General features: G+C 49.0%; 2 protein-coding genes across 4 annotated transcripts in view; both read left to right on the top strand.

Moving 5' to 3' along the window:
* Positions 1-8,950, top strand: part of TSPAN32 (tetraspanin 32) — a 29,336-nt gene extending 20,386 nt beyond the window's left edge. For all 3 annotated transcript variants that reach the window (XM_063159470.1, XM_063159468.1, XM_063159471.1), the window contains 4 exons: positions 760-861; positions 2,358-2,450; positions 4,531-4,614; positions 6,711-8,950. In XM_063159470.1, coding sequence (XP_063015540.1) covers positions 760-861; positions 2,358-2,450; positions 4,531-4,614; positions 6,711-6,806 — 375 coding nt within the window. In that variant the 3' untranslated portion in view covers positions 6,807-8,950. The remainder of the gene's footprint in view (positions 1-759; positions 862-2,357; positions 2,451-4,530; positions 4,615-6,710) is intronic.
* Positions 8,951-17,465: 8,515 nt separating this feature from the next.
* The window catches only part of CD81 (CD81 molecule), a 33,890-nt gene continuing 29,371 nt past the window's right edge, over positions 17,466-21,984 (top strand). Inside the window, exon 1 of the mRNA XM_063158644.1 lies at positions 17,466-17,616. Coding sequence (XP_063014714.1) covers positions 17,551-17,616 — 66 coding nt within the window. The 5' untranslated portion in view covers positions 17,466-17,550. The remainder of the gene's footprint in view (positions 17,617-21,984) is intronic.

Genomic DNA, 21,984 nt, shown 5'->3' with positions numbered 1-21,984 from the left:
CCCTCACACTGAGCTGCAAAGCCTCGCTGAGAGATGGCTCTGTTCCCAGAGATTTCCCTGTGTGGCCACCCACTCTGCCTGTCTCTGCCATCAATTTTCCCTCCTGAAAGACAAGCACTGACTGCAGGCCCACTCGGACCGGTGCTGCTGAGGAAGCAAGGCAAAATGAAAGGAAGACATAAGGTTTTGACTCCAGGCACTGAGGGCAACTGTCATATTTTTTTTTCTCTGACTTCCAAATGGGAGTTGGCTGAGATCTGTCAAGCTTCAAGTTCTCACACATTTGGTAAATATTTAGGGTCTGACTCACCACTGAATCACTCCCGTTATTTTTTTTGCTCTGCGCAGAGAAATGGCTCTGCCACTTAGATAACAGCAACCCTCTGAGGTTCTCTCACTTTTTGTATTCTAGCATGTCGTGGTCATGTGTGCCTGTCCTCACAGTACCACCTTCAGGATGGGGAGATGGCATCAGCCCTGGCTGGCAGAGGGATTCAGGCACACTGGTCACAGACACCCAAGTTCTTCTCTGACACAAAATCCAAAACTGGCCAAAAGCTCCAGCCATCAGCTGGTGAGACCCCAGCTCCTTAGCTGGTGGGTCACACACCTGCTCCTGCTGCCTGGGGGTCGTTTTAGTAGCTGCACTGCCTGTATTGCTGTACCTGCGAGAGCTTCTGTGGAAATCAAAAGAGCATAATTCCCCCCACAGACAACTGTGGTCTGTTTTGTATGTACAGACCTCTGCTTTCATTGCAGGTGGAAGACAGCATGATGGATGTGTATGATTTCGTGTATGAGGAGGTGAGGAGGAACACCTCCAGCTTCAGGAGACATGAACTGACTGCCATCCATGAAGCAGTAAGTTGTCTTTTACCTGCAGGAGGAAACCTTGCCCTGGGGTATCTTCCTGAGGGTTTTGGCAGGCTGGGGCTGACGCCTGTGCTCTGTCTCGTGAATGCTGCAATGCCATTTTTCCTCAAGAACTGAGTCCTCCAGGCTGCTGTGGAGTCTGCTCCTCCCTTCGTATTCTTCCTTTCTCGGATCTGACCAACCAGATTACCAACAGGAACAAAGGGTCACCTCTTTGGGCATCACTGTGGTGCAAGATCTACAAAGCTTCCGCCCTGCAGCTGCCATAGTATTTTCTGTCTCAGCAGCCACTGTGACTTGCTCCCTGTCTGTGGTACAAGAGTGTGGATCTGCACACTCTTGTAGAGTGGCATAGAGAGGAAGAGGCAGGAATTCCACATAGTCCAGCAGTAGTATTTGCACATGGTTATTCTTATTTATCCTCAAGTTTATGTCTGAGGAGAACTGGAGGCTACACAGCCTCTTACAGAACTGGAGACTGCTATCAGGCTCCCAAATACCACTACCCAGGGTGCTGTTGGTCTCTGTAGCTCAGCAGGTAGGCAAGGGTGGTTACCCAGAGCACAGGGAGGACACTTGCCCCCAAAGCCACAGGAGATGAGTGAGGATGTCCCCCACAGTGAGAAACTCCCAAGTCCCTGCTGAGTAAAGGAGATGCCATTCCCTCGCACAGCAGGGCTTGTTTGGGGAGTGAGTTCATGGCACACACAAGGCTGGATGGGGAGGTCAGCCCTGCTCAGCTGTTTCCAAACACCTCCCACACAACTCCCTGTATCCTTCTGTGTTTTTTTTAAATCATCATAACAAGTACTTTTCCAAGCTGTTTCTATCTGTGCTTCTCAAAACACAGAAGAGGTCAAATGTTCCTTTTTGCAGTGGTGGTGGTGGCCCTCAGAGTCATGCCCAGGCATGGAAGTGCTTGCTCTCAGGGCTGTGGAGCAGTATTCCCAGGGTCCCATTTGACAAGGAGAAGCAGGCACAATGCCTGGCTTCACCAGTTGCTTATTTTAGTTGCCTCTTGAATTGATGGAGAAGCAGTCTTTCTACTCCTGGGTTTTTTTTCCTTCTGCCAGAGCTCCAAACTGTCCAGTGCACCACAGCTACAGGAAACCAGCTCCCCAGTGGGTGTTGCTGGGGTTCCCCTCAGCCCATAACAATCACTGGAAACATGAGTCTGTGCATCCCTCGGCTTTCTGGAGCAGCCACTGAGCATTAATATGACCACAGAGGAAGGGCTCGGCCCCACTCCCAGGCAGCAGTCCTGGGGGAGCATGAGCACGTTTGAGGCCAGATCCATCCACCTCCCCTGAATTTAGCTTGCATTGCTGCAGTTGTTGATTCCTACGTGCTTTGCTCCTTGCCACCCTGGTTGGGTAGCCTTTCCTGAGGCAGCAGGGGCCCGCTGCCAGCACCTCCTGCTGCAGCAGCTGGTAGCAAGGGGAGAGCCTTGGCGAGCAGCTGGCCAACTTCTCCCTCTCTTGCAGTTCCTTTGCTGTGGGAAGCACTCTCCTTTTGGGGACACAACTGATGTCGAGAACAAGACATGCCCACCTGACCAAGTGCACAATGAAGGACAGGTAAGGAAAAGGATTCTCCCACACCATAGTGGGGTTGTGCCTCTACTTCCTAGCCATCAAAACCTCACTGGTGCTAAAGTGTTAATGAGAATTGTGCTTTTTGATGGTTTGGGGTTGAAACAGGTTGGGATTTGTTTTGTTTGGGTTTTGTTTTTTCAATAACACTGGACATGGTATGGGAGTAGTGCATTCAGCTCTGGGATCCAGCACAGGAAGGACCTGATGGAGCAAGACCAGAGGAGGCCACCAATATGATCAGAGGGATGGTGCATCTCTCCTATGAAGAATGGCTGAAAGGATTGCTTATGTTCAACCTGGAAAAGAGATGACATGGAGGTGATCTAATTGTGTCCTTCTAGAAAAGGAGAAAGATGCAAGAAAGCTGGAGAGGGACTTTTTGCAGGAGGATGTAATGACAGGACAAGGGGGAATGTCTTGAAACTGACAGTAATTTTAGATTAAATATTAGGAAAAAAATCTTTACTGTGAGGGTGGTGAGGTACTGGCACAAGTTGCCCAAAGAATTTAGGAATTCCCCATCCCTGGCAGTGTTTAATGCCAGGTGGGGTGGAGCTCTGAGCAACCTGGTCTAGGGAAAGGTGTCCCTGCTCATGGCTGGGGGGTTGGAACTGGACAGGATTTTTAAGGTCCCTTGCAACCCAAATCATTCTATGATTGTGTGAATCAGGAGGAAGAGCCCTGGCAGATCAGCAGGTCTCAGACCCACAGGTGCAGTTTCCTTCACTGCTCTAGAAAGCTTTCAAAATGCTTGTGTTTGCAGCCTGAAACTTCTCCAGCTTTCTGCTCATCTCCTGTGCTTGCAGAGAGTGTGAGATATCACAGGCATGTATCAGAGCACAAAAAAAGCTGTTTGACTTTTCCACATGACACTAATTTCTGACACTTCAAATGTGTTCCAGTTAACAGCAAATGTAGAATTTGATGTAATTCCTTTTTCTCCAGGGCATTAAATAGGTATTAAAATGAGAAGCTCATGGAGCAAGGTGATGATGCCCACCAGTAGCTTCCTCAAGTATGCTTCATTCTGACTCTTTCAAACATCTCAGTGGGGCTGCTGGAGAAGCCACCAGTATTAGACTGTTGTGCACTGAAGCTACAACCCTCTGAGCATATCTATTGCACGATGATGTTTCTTCCACCAGAGTAGCTAAAGCCACTAGCATCAACATTTGGTGTTTCTAGGAAAAACAAAACCACGTGACTGCAGGGATACAAACCCATTGTCAGGTGAAGAGGTCAAGTGCTAGCAGCACCCGTGATGCACAGGCGCACGTCAGCCCGCTGGGGCAGCGTTTCAAAGCACAGCCTCCAGGAGTGTCACATCCCAGGGCTGGGTGGAACTCGGCTCTAAGAGCAGGAAGGGAGAGCAGAACAAAGCTGGGCACCATATGGGCGATTCATTCCTCCCACTTAGTGGTCTGTTTCCCTCACTTGGGAGCCGGGGAAGTGAGTGGGAGGATGTGCTTTGTGTGACACAGGAAACCACAGAGTTTGGTGGCCACAGTCATTCTCTCCTGGCTTTGAATGCTCTTTCTTCCTTCTGCAAATCCCTTCATCAAGGGCGTGCTCTTGCATTTCTGAAATGGCTGTCTTGGCCAACACCTTGGGGATTTCTGTGGGGCCATTGGTATGCTTAAGGCTAATGTGTATTAATGCTTGCAGCACCTCGCAAAATTGAGCTGTTCAGTAGTAACCTTGGGGAATGCATTTGGCATCACGGTGTGCTCTGCTTTTCTGACTTTCCATTTCCTTCTTTCCATTTTTCAGTGAGTGAAAAGAAGAGAGCTTTGCTTGACCACACTTAAGCACACATCCTCCACAGTGCAAAATCATCACAACAATAAAACTCTAGGCGTGTTGTAGTAACAGAAAAGATACCACAGATGTTTGTCTTCCCAAGATGCAGCAGCAGCAGGAGGGAGAGCAGCCCAGCTGTGCAATGCTGCACCCCTTTCTTGCCTCCTTTCTTTCTGAGGCTGTGGAAGTGCTGTTGTGGGGATAAAGCCCCCCCACCAAGCTGCTGTTGTGCTGCAAGGGGTATTTGTTTCTCTCTTCCCAGGACTGCCTGCAAGAGATCCAGGACTTTCTGAAGAAGCACATGGATTTTGTCTTCTCGCTCCTGGGCATCGCCATTGGTTTCACGGTAACATTGTCTGTCCTTTCACATTTTGGCCCTGGAAGGCAGGATCCAGTCAGAAAAAGTATCTTAAATTAGCCCCCAGAAGCTAGAATTCTGGGTGATTTTGGATGCTAGCAGCAGAGAAACAAGCAGTGGTGGACTCCACTATGGAAATTGGGAAGGGGTCAGGAATCTGGACAGGCTGATTGGTGGAGGGGTTTTCCTGCAGGAGGAGGCTCGCTGCACGGTTTTTGTGCCCTAACAAGGCATGGCGTCTGGGAGTGGGGAGCAGGATGCAGCAGCAGTTGCATTTCATCCACTCAGGCTTGCCTGTCTGACTTCTCCTGTGAGTGAGAGACCGTGTCACCTCGCTGGGGGCTTGTGGATTACGTAGAAAGGGAGATGCACTAAAGCCTTCATATTTTAGGAAACTTGCTGCCTCTTAAATCACCTTGGGAAGTTGTGTGTGCAGCCAGAGCTGGAAGGTCTTGAAAGCTACTGAGCACCAGCAGTGGAGCTGGAGAGCTGTGCAGAAAGGGAAGGTCTCATCCTATTAATGACCACTATATGAATCTGATGAGGAACATCTCGGGCAATGTGGGTAACTCCCAGGCTCATAAAAAGCAGGCTGCAAAGGAAAGGGAAAGAGTGTGTTGTCTGGGCTCCAAGGTTCTGTCTTTGAAGGAGTAACATGCAGAGGAGGGGTGAAATCATCTTCAGATGATGGCTCTGAAGTTAATTTGGAGGAGAACAAAAGAGAAAATTAAATGCTGCAAGAGAAGCATATCTTTCCATGGTGAGGGGGCTCTGGGGCTGTGTGGGGGTGGTCTCTTGGGAGCTGGAGCAGGCCACTAATTAAAACCAGCTTTCTTGTTTGCCCACCCACTGCTTGGCAGAGGTGTCTCACTATAATTACCTGTACTCAAGGACTCTGAACAAGTGGTGATGCACACCAGAAAACAGCATGTGAATGGAGACTCCTTTCTCCACCATGAGGGCAGGTTTGGTCTACTATGATATCTCCATGCTGCTCCCCAGATGGGATGACCTTTCTTGATTGAAAGTGTATTTGGAGATTGTTTTATGCCTTGTGTCCACCTTGGCACATTTATAGATTAGAAGATTCTTCTCCATCTAAATAAAATCCAGAGGAGCAAACAATTTGTATTTTATAGCAGTAAATTAGGAAAACCATCAGGCATTGCTATGGAACTGTAAACGTAAAGTCATCTGTGAATATTTGGTGCCACTTTCCAATTTTTCTCCAGTATAAGGAGAATTTCACTGCAGCTATATTCAGATAAAAGCAGGAGCACTTTTATAACAGATACACTTTTTTCACAGCTTGATGCTGTAGCCAGATAAGGCAGCTGTCTTTGAAGCCTGTGCTAGAGGAAATCTCACCGCACAGTTCGCTATTGTGATGGCAGGATGCAAGGGAAGCACGTAAAGAGGGCTGTAGCTGCTCTGATGTCGCTGTCCCTCGGCCAACAATGCACACACATCCCCAGATCAAGCTGCAAGCAAAGGCATTAGCACATCAGGGCATACTTGAAGAAAGAGCACATTGTTACAGCCTCATTATCCTTCCCACAGCAGCCTTACCTTGGGTATGTTGCCTGTGTTAATCCCGATGTGTGATACACCAGGCAGAGTATCACAATAGAGAGGAAGTACACTGTCCTCTGCATTTATAACTATTTGGGGTTGGTTTAGGCATTTTGGTTTTTTTGGTTGGGTTTTTTTCTTCAAACAAGACATGGGTGTTGTGGTTTTTTCTCTTTAAAAAAGGCTGCTATTATGAGAGGTATGTTTGTTTGCATAGAGGAATGTTCTGTGGCAGGAATTAAATTTGAATTTTCTGGTTTCATTTTATTTCTTGGTATTTTTAGAGCCAGGTTTGAGCTGTGCTATGCTAACTCCAATCAGATGTTTTAACCATGTGTTGCTTTTTTAAAAAATTTCCATGTCAGAAATGGTGTTCAGCACTTCACTGAAAACCAGCTCTCATCAGCAAAATGTGACAACAGGCAATATTTATGATTGCTTATTTGCACAGATGGAGCATCATAATCAGTTACACACTTAATTGTATGCCTATCTCATTTATTTCCTTTTAGGTTTATGGGATGTTCCTAACTTCATTCCTTTGGTTCTCCATCCACTTCAGCAGTAACCTGTACCGGAAAGGGAAATACACCCTGCGGGAGAGGTAGAAACCTGATGCCTGGGCATCCCTACCAGGCAAAGCCAGCTCTTGGCACAGAAGATGTCTGAAGTCACCCACAAAATGCCCTGGGAAGGTATTGTGTGGGGTCAGGTGATGGGATATGTGTCCCACATTTCCCTTTCCTGCACTACAATTGGGCTCAGAGATGCACATTCCCTCAATGGGAGATGTACGGGCTGTGGCTCCACAAGAAGGACACAAGGAGTTCTTTACAACCAAATGGAGAGAAAAACCCAGCAAAAATCACAGCATTAAACTTCTCTCATGCTGTCAACTGAACAGTTCCCTGTGACCCCTAAAGATGCAATGTTTCTAGGAAGATGGCTTTGGATCACAGCCCAGGACCAATGTTGCACTATCAGTAAATAAATGACAGGAAGTGTGTCACCACTGATGTGAAATGTGCTCTCCCAGAGTGGAACTTGCAATGATTAGTTTTGGGCATTTTTCTGATCATGCTGAGGTATATAGGCATCCAATGACTGTCAGCTAGTTTTCTCACTTTCAAATGTTGCCAAATTTATAGAACTTTTGGTAGAAATCAGGACAAAAAGTCAGAAAGTAGAGAATGAGCTTTGGAACAACTGACCAACAGAAGAATGTATTTCTGTTGTTCCTCCTTGCTAATGCAATACAACATTTTTTTTTAATTCTTAGTATTTAGTCAGCCTCCTAAATCTTGATGCCACACTGATTTCTCAGGGGCTTGTTAAGCCACACCTGTGTCTAATTCTGGGCCCCTTAATTTAGGTAGGATGTTGACATACTCAAACACATTCAGAGAAGACCCAGAAGGCTGGTGAGGGGTCTAGAACACAAACCTGAGGGAGCTGGGGTTATTTAGCCTGGAAAAAAGGAGTCTTGGGGTGACCTTATCACTCTCTACAACTGCCTGAAAGGAGGGTGTAGCCAGGTGGTGGTTGGTCTCTTCTCCCAGGCAACAAGTGACAGGATGAGGGGACACAGTCTGAAGCTGTCCCAGGGGAAGTTTAAGCTAGACATTAAAGAAAATGTCTTCACAGAAGAAGGGATTGGGCACTGGAATGAGCTGCCCAGGGAGGTGGTGGAGTCACCATCCCTAGAGGTGTTTAAAAAGAGCCTGGATGTGGCACTCAGTGGCATGGTTTAGTTGATAAGGTGGTGTTAGGTCATAGGTTGAACTTGATCTCCAAGGTCTCTTCCAGCCTGGCTGGTTGTGTGATTCTGTAACTTCCAGCCCCAGCTGTGTGTTTATCAGGCTTTGCTAACCCACTGTGCTCTTGTGGTAAAAGGACTTTGATATTACACACACAGAAGTTTAAATCTATAAGAGAGCAGGACTGATCTGCAGCCAGGTCAAACAATACGATGTCCAACTCCACGTCCTTTTTACATCACTTTATCAATAATAAACAGAATTTGTAAAAGGCTGTCAGTCTAGCTGAAACAACAGCTCCCTGCTATGCTTTGCCCTCATGTCGAGTAGGCAGAGCCGCTTCTGAGCTGAAACCCATCATTGCCATATATGCAGCATCTGCTGTAAATTATACAGCTGTGTGAAATGTCTGTTGAACCAGCAACAGCTTTCACTTCTCTTGCACATAGTGGGTTTTAGGCATGAAAAATTGTAAGTAGCAGTTTTTTACTGAGATAAACATGGACAATCCTATGCTGATGTTCAGGACAAGTCCTGGCCCTCTGGCAGGGGCTGCTGCATGTACACGGACAGCACTATAGCACCTCGCTAGCATTTTAACCTGGGCTGCAAATACCTTGCATTGGAAAGAGTTGTGTTAGGGAGGGCTGTCCCTTCTCATTCCACACCCTTGGAACCAGCAGAGCTTCACTGTTGACTTCACTGGAAGCAGGATGAAGTTCAAACTGCCCCAGTGTGTATTCAGGCTACCTCCTGGCAGTCACCAACACACCTCAGTCTGGCAGGGAATTGGGTATGATATGCACTTTCTAGTGGGGAAGTATTCACTTATACATGTGTATATATATCATCACATATATTGATCTCTGGAAAGAGATAATCTCCCTTGTGAGCTCCAGCTGCTACTGTCAGGCTACTGCTACTGTTATTCCTCAGGCCAGCTGGCAGCTCATGTGACTCATGGTTGCTTCAATAAAGATGAATTTCTTGCAAAAGGCCATCATTGCTCCTCTTTTTTGTGCCACACATGAAGCTGCCTGCATTGCTTGGGGATTTACACCATGGGGGGGCTCAGTAATTCTTTCAGTGCTGGGAAGAGAGACTCCCCAGGCAGCTTGTGCTTGCCAGTCCCAGCAGTGTGCTGGAGAGAGAGGATGGCCTTGGTCCTTTGGAGGAAAAGGAGCAGCTCACCAGCCTCAGCCAGATGATGGGGCAGCAGGCTGGCACCTCTCAGGGAGTAAGGCAAGCAGGGGCAGGAAAAATGCTTAAGGATGTGTTTAAGCTGTAACTACCGGAGTGTTTATATGGAAGCAATGTCTGTGGTTTCGCTTTTTTAAGGATTAGGTAGTCAGGTCTTGCCCACTGCTCTGCATTGACTAGTTAACTGCTGATATTCTGCCATATCAAAAAACATCATGGACAAATTGGAGGAGTCAGTCATCAGTGTGGGTTACCTGCTCAAGTCTCATCAATGGGTACAAAAAATCTCTGTTAAAGCATCACCACCAGGACTGCAGAAGCTTTAGGTGCTCCACCTTCCCAGGTCAGTTTTTAATGTAAAGGCAAAGTTGTGGACAGGAGTATCATATATATGATGAAGGTATCTGCTTTTCTGCTCCTGAAAATTGCAGAGGGATGTCATTGCAGGGTGGCAGGAGCCCCTGCTGCTACACACAACACAAGCTCTGGGAGAAGAGTGTGTCCAGCCTCTGGCCATCTCGTGAGCTTTATTCCCATTTCACTGGATGCTGGAGCTCCCCTGCAAGGAGCAGCACCTTCAACAAGGAGCTGACAGAGCCATGCCCAGTTGGACGTGCTCTTCTCCCAGAGTTTGTGTTGTGTGTAGCAGCAGGGATGTGATGGCAGCCTGCTGTGATTTTCAGAAGCAGAAAAGCAGATGCCTTCAGCTCCTTGAGTTTTAGAAGCCCATTACATAAATGTGCAGTGTTAACATTTTGTTCACAGTTGTAGAAGTGGCAGCACCGAGGGACGGCTGGATGGAACCCACAGGGTGGGTGAGTGTTAAACAGTGTTTTTACACCTCTGCCAACAAAATATCCCTGTCCTACAATGAATGTTTTTGCACTTACTAGTCCCTAATTTTCTGCTGTCTAGAGGCAAATTACAGCTCTTGTGTGACCAGGGCAAAACCCCAGGAACTTATTGATAAGTGATGCAAAGATTTACACAGTGTTGAGAAGAGTGAGAGAGAGATTTTGCTGGGAGAAGAGCATGGAGCTGAGCATTGGGGATGCAAGCCAGCAGCCAGACAAGGAAACACCTGCAGAGCAGTGAGCCTTCCTGAGGCTTGCTCTAGAGGAAGCTGTTTGTTATAAGCATGTCAACACTCACACTCTGCTAGGAAAGAAATCCTATTTATGTAGGCATATATGGGAGGAAAAAAATGGAATTTTCAGACCAAAGGTGTGAAGTTAAATATTTAGTTGGGAATTGGCTCCAGCTACTTGTCAATTAAGTTGCAGCAATTATCAGTTTTTTCCACTAAGATCATCTGGGCACTTGCAGTCTGCCTCTCTCTGAGCATGCAGTAGCTTCTGCTCATGAATTACTTTTTCCCTTTTACTTTAGAGCACCCCCCAGTTCTATCTGAGGCCACAAGAAGAGGGACCAGCATAAGGTCAGATTGCTGTGGCCTGTGTGGTCACCTTTGGGGCTACCTATAAGCCTGTGGGGCTGAGGAGCATCAGCCCATAGGAGCAGCAAGCGCCTTTTGTGCTGCTCTCCACCTTTCACTGCCCCTGCACTGCTCAGGCACTGCTCTGCCAACAGGGCCATTAAATTCCATAGAGACCCTACATGGGGCTCACCATATGCTCATGGCTGGACTGACCACAGCTTGCTTATGAGCCAGATGAGCTTTTCCAGCTTTTCCACTCACTCTGATGGCAGTGAATGATGCTTAGAGCACTTGTGGAAGGCACTGGTTAAATAATACAGTAACTCTCTACAGAGATTTGGTCATGAGGAGAGTGAGAATCTTTCAACCTCGTGGTGTGCTGTCTTGACTCCAAACCAGTTTGCTATTTCTTGCCCTTTTGACCATGTGTTTGAGATTTCCTGCTGTCCTTGAAATACAACTTCCTCATGCAGCAGCCCCTTCACTATGCAGCTTGGATTGATGCCTGCAGCACGCTCCTAGAGGAGACACTGCTGAGCAAGTCCTTGCAAAGCCTTAGAAGCTGGCAAATCTGGGTGGACCCTTGCAGTGCTGGAGTGTAAGCAAGCCAAATCCTGCCAAGGTAAAGCTGTGTTTATAAGCTGCAGACACACAAAATATTTTTGGAAGTAACAGTTGTTAGACACCTAGTTTTTCTAACCAGGTGCAGAAGTATGTGTTTGGAAAAGCAGCTGGCTATAATTCTCCTCTAGAAATGCAGCCAAAGGGGGAAGATGCCCCACACAGATCTCGGCCAGCACAGCTGAAAGCAGTTGAGGTCAGAAGCTGCTGTGAATACACAGATCACACACATCCTGCAACTTTCTCATGAAGTGTCATTGCAGCTCTCTCTGTTGGTAAAATGCAGCTGGGGAGAAAAGTGATCTATTTCTTAACTCTGTAGTTCCTCTTCTTGGAGAAGGAGCAACTGGCAGCAAGAATCAAACCTGTCCACTTAGAGATTTAACAATGTGTGGGACAGAGGGAAGAACCTGGGGGTGAAGAGGGAGAGCTCTGGAGAAGTCTTGGAGGCTGTTTTGGAAAAACACAGGCTGTATGTGTTTTGCAGTTTTTGGCCAGAGCTATCAAACCCATAACTGACTGCAGGCCTGCTGGTGAACCCACTCCACTCCCCACCATGCCATCCCTCTCACCCCCAGCACAAAAGTGCTGCCTTCATCACCTGGCATTTGGGGGTCCCTCAAACAGATTTATACCTGGAGGCAACTTGCATATCCACCCCTGTCAGGAGGGTCAAGGGGAAAAATCCACCTCTTTATCTGGAAGGGATATATGTGGTGGTTGTTCAGTTTGCAAGGAAGTGACACTCCTTGGGAGAAATATGTTCAGACAAACCTGGAGGTGCCCACCAAGAACTAAAGCCCTCCTGTCTTCCAGTTTCTATTCCCTTAGACTCCAGCAAGCAAAGAAGAAAGGTCCCTCCCAGCATTTCTTGGAGGAAGATGCAAATGCCTGCATTGCTCACCCTGGAGTCACTGGCAGTCAGCTAGCTGGGTTGTTTATATTATCCCAAACCAGAATCCCATGTCTCCCCTCAGCATCACTGAGTGCTGTTGTTTAACCCCAGTGTGCAGCAGCTTGCTCACGGGCGTGCTTGGTTTCTTTTTAGCCCTGTTACATCAGCAATGAACTATTCCAGTCTTTATTCACCTACTAATGAATTATACATTGATTATACAATAAGAGCTCTCTGCATTGAAGGGCTGCGCTCTGGCACCTCCCAAAGCACAGCTCAGCCCAGCTGTGACTCAGTCTTCTCTGATGCCCTGAGAAAAATGAATGTTCACTTTCTGGGCTCATGAGCTAAGAGGAGAGAGCTTCTGCTTGGATAGGAAGCCTGCCTGGGTTTTCACTCCCTCAGCTGGAGCTCCAGCAGGAGCTGATGCTGTCCTTCCCCCACCACTTATATAACCTGACCTATCACCATAGATACATTGATATAAATATTTAAGGATGGCAGAGAGACAGGTCAGGCAGATGGGAACCATTTGTTGAGTTTATTAGAAACAGAAAGTTCAGGCTCAGCTACAGGTCTCTGCTTGCTGCATCCCTCTCCCCTGAGGCTGCAAGGCAAGAGCAACCTCCTGCACTGTCACAGAGCTTCGACTCAGCTTATAGACATGGGCATGGGGATTTTTGGATAAGCAGGCACCATCCTCTCCTGCTGGGGCACAGAAAAGGTATTCTGAAAATGTCCCCTTAGATTTGGGGATTAGATTCCTCATGTTGTTTTTTCTCTATTCAAAATGAAGGTGTTGGCTGGCTCCCCAAGGGTGTAGACAGGTCTCTTCTGAGGGGACAGAGCTCCATAGGCCAGTACATGCAATGCAGTTTGCCTTTGCTCAAGTCTCTGCCTTGAAAAACAGCATTGTGGGGTGTTGGCTGGCAAGGAAGTTACCCCTGGGTGCTCTGGGACTGTTAACCTCCCACGGAACAAATTTCTGAGTTTCTTATCATGCATCTCCAAAACGTCCTATTTAAAGATCTTTGATGATGTTGCTGTTGTTAGGGGTTTTGTGGTTTTTTTTTGTTTTTTTTTTTTTTTTTTTTACCACCAGAGGTAAATTGAAAATTCCGGCTATTTCTGCAGTATTTTGCAATAAAAATAAAAAGTGGTGGTTAAAAGCTAACTAGGACCTCACTAGCAAAATGATGTGCATTTTTCCCCCATGGTTTATCCATCAGTTTTGAGCTGGCTGAAGAGGGCAGGGGAATTGTCATGCAAGCCCGATGCATGCAGCCAGAGTATGACATCAGCAGTCATCCTGTGGATAAGGGATTCCCCTCTGCTCTGCCAGATCTCCTGGAGACCCTCAGTAGGTGTTTAGAGCCTGCCTTGATGGTCATCAGTTCATGTCCTGGTTGCCAGCTCCTCAGGCCCATGTAAGAGCAGGGGAGGATGTGTGTCTGTCCTCTCCCCTCATCCCCCTCCCTCACTTTTTATAAAACAAAAGGGGTTTTAAGGGGAAGCTGCTGGAAGGCAGGTGGGCATCAGGCAGATAATCAGGCAGAAAGCCCCAGGGGTTGGGTTTGCTGAGTCCCGCCGGTGAGGGATGTTCTGATAAACTGGGACTGGAGGCAGCATCTGCTCTAAAGGACCTGGTGAGTCACACCCAGAGGTGCCAAAACCCACAGGCGTGACACTGGCTTTTATAAACAGATTCACAAAAAACCCCTACAACCCAAGCCAAACAGACAGAAAAAACCATTGCAAGTGCCTCCTCTCTCACCTGCTTCACTCTGCCTGCAAACCCAATTGCAGAAGCACATTCAAATAGCCTCTTGGGGATGGGCTTATTTTTTTAATTTGGGGTTTGGGGAATTTTTTAAAAAACATTTTTAGAGTTTATTTTTTTTTTCTTTCAGAGCTGAAAAGCTTGGGGGGAGGTAGGTAGCTTCCTCACAGCCCTGCCTGCAGCTGGCTGCTCTGTGAACGACTTCACGCCCTGAGCACTTGAACCAGCTTTTCCTCCTGAAGAGGGAAGTCATCAGCCCTATTCATAGCACCCACACTCAATACTGGCATGTGACACCCAGACACAAACTGAATTTTTGCAAATTAGCTTTACTTATTTATAAAGAGCTGGTAAAGCCACTGAGAGCCTTGGAAAGGTAGTTGTGGTACTTTATAGGCTGTACAGTGAGTAATGCAGTGTGAGAGATGAGTATGAAATATGAGAAATGAGCGTGCAACACCTGAAATCACACATAGTCCTGGGAAACAGTGTCTGTTATCTTGTCACTGCTGTGGTGATGGCATTTTTCTTCCGGTACCTAAAGGCCAAAGTTTTCAAATATACCCAGCTGACCTGCTTAAAATAACAACAACAAGAAAAGACAAAGCTTGAAATACTTTTTTTTCCACTTACAACTTTTGGAGAAGACTCTTGGCATGGCCAGTTTAAACCCAGTGGGCTTCATGCTGGGAGCTTCTTGATGGTGGGACTGTGCCCCTGCCACAGCTGTCCTGAGCAACATGTGCTCCAACAGAACCTTAAGGAAGTTTCCAGAAACAGAACTCTGTTGGCTCCAAACCAAATTGTTGCCTAAGAGAATTTTTGGAGGATACAAAAAAGTTTATTTCTTGTTTTCCATTTTCCTTCACTCCCCAGCATAGGAGGAAAAAAGGGCAAAAAGCAAGAGAAGAAAAGCCACAGTGGGGGGGATAAAAACAACACAAAAAAAGCAATCCTAAGCTCCCTGGAAGCAGTTTCAATGCCACTCTTGTGGCAGTGATTGCACTTCTCTCCAGCGCACCAAAGTTGATTTGAGAGTCGTTTTCCCTCATAGGTGGTGGGGCTGCTGCTGCTAAAGGCCCTGCTGCTGGTTCCTTCCTGTCCCACTCACAGACTCTCCAAGCAGCATCTCTGAGAGTTGTTCTGGGAACAGCCTAAGTGCATGAGAGGCTTCTTTGTTCATATAGTCTCCTGTTTTCGACCTCTCTTTTCTTTTTCTTTTTCTTTTCTTTTCTTTTCTTTTCTTTTCTTTTCTTTTCTTTTCTTTTCTTTTCTTTTCTTTTCTTTTCTTTTCTTTTCTTTTCTTTTCTTTTCTTTTCTTTTCTTTTCTTTCTTCTTTTATCTTTTTTTTTTTTTCTGGGGTGGGGGTGTTTTACTATTTATAGCTGTAAAGGATGGAGGTGCAGAAAAGAAGATCTCACTGTGGGACACTGTGCTGGAGCAAGTGAGCAGCTCTGGGATCCTGCTGTTGTCATTTGGGCTGATGAGCAGGAGCCACACAGGATTACAGCTATTGCCGTGACCAGATGGGTCATGCTGATAATTCAGGACAGCAGTTACATGCATAAATAGCCTGGTGAACCTCCAGCTTTGTTGGTAAGTCTGGATGAGTGAATGTGGCTTAGAGACAAAGGGGTGATGAATCCATGGCAAGCCCACAATCAGGGACATACTCAGCATAAGTAATTAGGGAATGGAGCCAACTTCTATTCATTCCTGGTCCCTGCTGCCTTTGTAGGGCACAGGCTGTTACTGAGGGACACAGAAAGTTTTGATGAACATCACAAAGCCCTGGACCAACTCATCCCTGAGGGCAATGGGATGATTTTGCAAGAAGCTGACTTGATTTCTACATACATGTGCAGGAAATGTGTGATAGCCAACAGCTCATTCCCGACTATGGGATGCATGGCTGGGAAGACTCTATCAGAGTGTGCAAATACTTGGCTGAGATGCTGCTCCCTGTACTCCTTCAGTGGAGGGAAGTGCCCAGGCAGGAAGAGGGCAGGTTTCCCCACACAACGCTGTGGGTGGGTGCCAGGTTCATATTTAGCTCAGTGAGGTGCTGACCTTGGCTGGAGCTGCTCACTGATGCCTTTTCCAGGCATCCTCCTGTGCTCTGGTTGTGTCACTTACCACCCTGCCCCTGGAGAAGTGAATGAGCTTCCTGGAAGCACAACATGGGGTGAGAGCTATTTGTATTTCTAAGGATGAGAGAGTGGGCTGATGTGGGTTTCAGCTGAAAGCTTGGGAAATTTCATCCTGCTTCTACTGGTAGCTTTGAGGGGGGAGGGTTTTAACTAAAATTTCCAAGCCTATTGATATGTGTCACCCTGTTTGTTTTGTTTTGTTTTGTTTTGTTTTTACTTTTTTTTGGGAAAAAAAGGAAAGGATGAGTTAGGGGAAAAGTGGGGAAGGAGAAGGAAAAAAAGAAATAAAAAAAGAAGAAAAAAGGGGGGAATCTCTTTGGTGGACAGCCCTGAAGTCCTCCTGATGCTCTTGTTACCCAGTAACCAAAGGAAAACATCCTGAGTGGTTCTACTGAACTTGATGCAATTGCTTGCAGTACTGAAGCCACAAACTTAAGACAAAATTGTTCAGCAGAGCAGATTTAGATATAGAATAATAAGAGGAAATGAGGAAACGCTTCTCTGAATTTCAGACTGATGGTTTTAATGCAAAAGACCTTTGGTCTTTTTTTTTTTGAGGGGGAGGGGGAATCCCCTCAGGAATGCACCCTCAAACTTTGCTGTACAGAAATACAAAACCTCCTGCAACCTATTCACAGAGGTTTCTCCCTGCACCCCAGGCTGCCTGGTGATATTGAGGAGGAGGCAGCAAGTTTTAAGGGATGGTGGTCAGGTTTGGGAGGTTCCTACAGCCCCCTAACACCTGCCCCTGTGGCTCCTACCTGTGTGTAGGAAATTTTGTTGTGAGCTGCCCCTGGAGGGTGAGAAGAAGGGAAAAACAAAGAAATAAATAAGAGCACATATAAAAAGGGGGAAAAAAGAAAAACGGGGGGAAGAGAGAAAAAATGAGTGAAGATGAAAGAAGGGAAGGGAAGGGAAGGGAAGGGAAGGGAAGGGAAGGGAAGGGAAGGGAAGGGAAGGGAAGGGAAGGGAAGGGAAGGGAAGGGAAGGGAAGGGAAGGGAAGGGAAGGGAAGGGAAGGGAAGGGAAGGGAAGGGAAGAGAAGAGAAGAGAAGAGAAGAGAAGAGAAGAGAAGAGAAGAGAAGAGAAGAGAAGAGAAGAGAAGAGAAGAGAAGAGAAGAGAGAAATTAAATAAGGGGGAAGGAAGGGAGAATTCAAAAGACGAAGAAAAAATAAAAAAATAAAAAATAAGGCGGATAATAGAAAAAGGAGGGGAAAGCAAAAAGGGAAAGAGGAATTAGGAAAAAAACAGAAACTGGGGAAAGTGGGGAAGAAAAGAAAGAGGGGAAAAAAGGAAGAAAAATCCGGGGAAACAGTAAACGACCCCCAGTCTCGGGAAGGCGAGGGGGGTGCCTGTGCCAGCCCCGCTCCTGGGGCGTGTCCAGGGGCGTGTCCTGGGCGTGTCCCAGAGGCGTTTCCGGGGCGGGGCGCGGGGACGGGCGCGGGGCGGGTTTTGTGCGCCCGCCGCCGCCCCGGTCAGCCAGGCAGCACAGATTTGGGAGAGCCGTCGCCATGGGAGTGGAAGGCTGCACCAAGTGCATCAAATACCTCCTTTTCGTCTTCAACTTCATCTTCTGGGTGAGCACAGGGGCGGCGGAAAGTCCCCCAGCCTTTAAATAAGGGGGCTGCAGTATGGCCCGTCTGCCTGCGCCTGGGTTTAGCCTCCTTCTTGCGCCCCAGCACTGAGACTTGCTGTCTGGGATGTGCCTTAGGGGCTGCTTATTTTTCTTGTCTTTATTTTTTCTTTTTTTTGGAGGGCGGAGGGGCAGATCAACCTTTGCTTTTTTATTTTAATACATGCATATGTATCTAATTGTACTTGTATATTTCGTGTATATTTTAAAAATAGGTATATAGTGGGGAAGGTAGAATCGTAGGATGGTTTGAGGTTGGAAAGGACCTTTAAGATGCTCGCGTCCAGCCGCTGCAGATGTTTATGGGCGCCTTTCGGGGCGGGGGGCAGAGCCGGGGGGGGCTCCCGCTGCCCCTCTTGCTGCGGGTCTGCGCTGGGGAAAGCGGCGCTCCCGGGAAGCAGGGAGAGAGGGAGGGAGGGAGGGAGGGAGGGAGGGAGAGATGCAGGGATGCTGCCAGGCGGAGGGAGGGAGGGAAGGGGAGGGGAGGTGCCGGCCGTGCCGCCCGCCGCAGAGGAGGGGGCGTTCGGCACTCACGGGCGCCGTGGGGCTGGCCAGGGGTGTTCAGCAGAGCACACACGGGCGGTGTGGGGCTGGCCAGGGGCACTCGGCACACACGGGCGGTGTGGGGCTGGCCAGGGGCACTCGGCACACACGGGCGCTGTGGGGCTGGCCAGGGGTGTTCAGCAGAGCACACACGGGCGGTGTGGGGCTGGCAAGGAGCGCTCGGCACACACGGGCGGTGTGGGGCTGGCCAGGGGTGTTCAGCAGAGCACACACGGGCGCTGTGGGGCTGGCCAGGGGCGCTCAGCACACACGGGCGGTGTGGGGCCGGCCAGGGGCACTCGGCACACACGGGCGGTGTGGGGCTGGCCAGGGGTGTTCAGCAGAGCACACACGGGCGGTGTGGGGCTGGCCAGGGGTGTTCAGCAGAGCACACACGGGCGGTGTGGGGCTGGCCAGGGGCACTCGGCACACACAAGCGGTGTGGGGCTGGCCAGGGGTGTTCAGCAGAGCACACACGGGCGCTGTGGGGCTGGCCAGGGGCACTCGGCACACACGGGCGGTGTGGGGCCGGCCCAGCGCCCCCCGGCCCAGGCGGACCCGGCCTCCTGGCCCCGCGCCGGGCACCGCTGCCTCCGCCACCCGAGAAATTATTTTAGGATGCAAATTCTATCCAGGCTGGAGAGGCTGCCTTTCCTGAGAAAGTTTTTCTTGAAATAATCCATGCAGACATGCGGCTAATTTAGCGAAAGGCGACGTATCCCGGTTTCCCTGCAAACCAGGTTCGTCCCGGTTAGAAACAGCCTCCGGCAGCGCGAGGTTGGCTGGCAGGAGTCTCTCTGCTGCTCCTGCGCTCGGGGGCAACGAGATATGCCCGAGCAGGCTGCTGGTTTCGTGTTTTAAATACTCTGCTTTCCATTCCACGGAATGCGTTTTTGTCTTGGAAGTGAGTCCAGCCCCACCCTGGCAGGCAAGGCACCGCTTGGATGCCCCTTGTCCAGTGCCCTGTGCCCCTTATCTGACATCCCGCTCTGTTGCCGGGGATTTGGGATTTGTTTTTCTCAGTGCTTGCTTAGACAGCGAATGTATCAAGGGGGGCTTGAGAAGTAGGAAGGGGACCGATGGCTTCCAGAGCAAACCCTGCGTTGGCACCTGGAGTGGCACTGCCTGGCTGGAGCCTCTGCCTGCGGATCCTCCCTGGGGTGCCCGGGGAAGCTCTTTTGGGGGTCCCCATCCCTGGGGGTGTAGGGCTTAACCAAGGGGGTGCTCACTTCAGGCCTGTTCGCCTTGTGTCTGGGTATAACACTGGCCAAGGGGGAGGTGACAAGCTCTGATAACAGCGGTGTTAATTGGTACCTGATGTGTTGCCAGCTGTGTGAATAAGAGATGATTCCGCGTTGGTTTTTTTTAACCTTTTCCTCCACCCTTAAAATGGCCGGATGGAGGCGGGTATGGCTGTCTGTGAAGTGTTGTTTCTTCCGAGTTACTGTGCTTATCCCAGTTTTTTTTCCTTGCCTTCTGGTCTCGATTTCCTGCCATTCTTGTCGAAGAAGCTGCCGGCTGTGCTTGCGAGGAAGGGTCTCCTGGGTGGCAGGAAGGATGCTGGGGGCTCTGCACAGCCTCCACTTCTCAGCAGGATCAGTTGCTCACCTCGAAGTTTTGCAAAAGAGCTGATCTTTTATAAATGGGCATTTTGCTTCCAAGAGGGATTGCCAATCTGTATAATTGCCCCGTTATGACCTCTGGTGCCTCGGCCCACCCTTTTGGAGGGTGCTGCTCCCTGTCAGTGGGAATAGATGCTTCAGTTCCTCCCCAGGAGGGATGCCTGTGAGCTGGGACCCACTGGCTCCCCAAAACAGCTCCCAGTGCTGGACTTGCTGGTGCCCTTGCACTGTCTCCTGTGCAGGCTGGGAGCCTGGACTTCATTAGAATTAACAATGCTTCCTGTGGGGCTGGCCAGCTGAAGGGTGGTTGAATACCAGATCTTGGAGTTTTCGTGCCCTTTTGCATTGCTCTTTTAACTAGTAGGTGAGGGGAATTTTAGGTTTACCACCGAGGCAGGTTAGCTGCCAACCTGGCACCCCCAGCTGGGGAGGGATTCTGTGGTTAACAGCAAAGTGTGATGATCCCTTTTGCGGGGTGACATTCAAGGACAGAACTGGTGCTGCTGAGCACCCCTTGCTGCAGGCTGGCTGTGTTGGGAAACCACCTCTAAGCACAGGGAGGTGTGAGACAGGGCACCTGCAGCCCTTCAGTCCCGCCAGCTGGTTATTATGCAAGGGCCAGTGGGCTCCCCGTGCTTATTTGCTTATGATTTGCCTTGCGTGCAACTGCTGCTCGGTGCTGTTGATGAAAACAAGCCAGAATCAGAGCCCAAAGTTTGGCAGGCACCATGCTGAGCTGCACAGGAGCTTATTCTAGTGCCCAAGAGGAAGAAGGAAGCAATTCTCAGCCTTAGTTACTCTGATAACTTTTTTATCTAGCCCCGCTATCCTGCTGGAGTGTAAATAAACTGACACCCCTCTGGCTTCCTCCCCCTGCCTTCCCCCGGCAGCACAGGGGGAATTTCACAAAGCTGCTGTGTTGAAAAAGCAAAAGGAAAAGGTGACCCTGCTGCCAGCTTGTTCATTGAACCTGAGATGTTTCAGTTTTATTTGATTTTTGGGATTGCTTTTCCTTTGTGCCTGCATTCTTGAGAAGAAGATGCCAAGATTGTGTTTGCTCCAAGGTGGCTCTCGAGGGAGCAGCAGCTGCTGCATGGACCACATGTACAAACGAGTGTCTGTCCCAGGAGAGAGGTCCCCACGTGTTTCACAGTGCACCCACCTACTGGAGTGGTGGAGGAGGCCGTGGTCAGCACCTGCAGGCTTCACCTGGTTAGCAGAACACAGGGCTGGAGAGACACAAGTTCTTCTGTGCTGCCAAGTTGCCCTGAAACCTTGGGTGGCTAATGGCGGGTGGGCACTGCCCTGTGCGAGGGAGCAGTAGCTGTTAGTGGGCAGTTTGGCTGGTGTGGTGGGCAGCCTGAGCAGGAGCTGCTTCTCCATCCATCCCATCCCTAGAACTGGGGTGGCCGGACTTTGGCTGCTCTCCTGCATTTTCCAGGCCTGATAGCAGAGCTCAGTGTGTGGGGCTAAGCCGACCACTGCTGCAAAGGGTCCCTGGGGAGGCTGAAGCTATTTTAAAATATAATTAAACATAACCAAGGAGGAATTGACTTGCTTGGAGAAGGATCACTCAAGCTTATTAGCTAATACAGCCCATGGCAGCCTTCCAGGTGGAGAGCACCACTGGCTGCCCTAGCAGAGAGGTGTCTAATTAAAAGGAAGGGCTTGCTCCTAATGCCATTTTCCAGGCACCGTCTAACTCTCCTGTGTGTTGAGGGGATGCCGTACAGCCTGGGTGCAAAGGGAAGGAAGGGCAAGAGCAGAGGGAAGGTGGAAGTGAGAGTCTGTCTCAACAGGGGTGATGGAAAGGGAAGAGGTGGAGGGGCTGCGTATTTTCTTGTGCAACACCGGAAGATCTGTTAACTGTAGCCTGGAGTCTGCAAAGGCTGCCCAGAGACACTTGGTGTTGGTGATGAGGGGTGACAGTGTGGGGAGGTGGCAGGTCTCGGTGGCAGTTGTCCCATGGTAACGCTTTTGCTGGGTGACACATGACCCTCCCATTGTGGTGAGGAAGGTGGCTGTGTACCACTGTTTTAAACGAAGAATGGAAATCTCAGGGTTCCTGTAGCTCTGAAACGCGGGTTTGAGATAACTGTGGGCTAACAAAGCAGCTTGGAACTTGCTGTGGGTGCAGGGGTGGGCCG

The sequence above is a fragment of the Melospiza melodia genome, chromosome 6 (genome assembly GCF_035770615.1).
Source record: "Melospiza melodia melodia isolate bMelMel2 chromosome 6, bMelMel2.pri, whole genome shotgun sequence".
NCBI lineage: Eukaryota > Metazoa > Chordata > Aves > Passeriformes > Passerellidae > Melospiza > Melospiza melodia.
The sequence above is the reverse complement of the archived record's forward strand: the minus strand, read 5'-3'. Positions and strand labels throughout refer to the sequence as shown.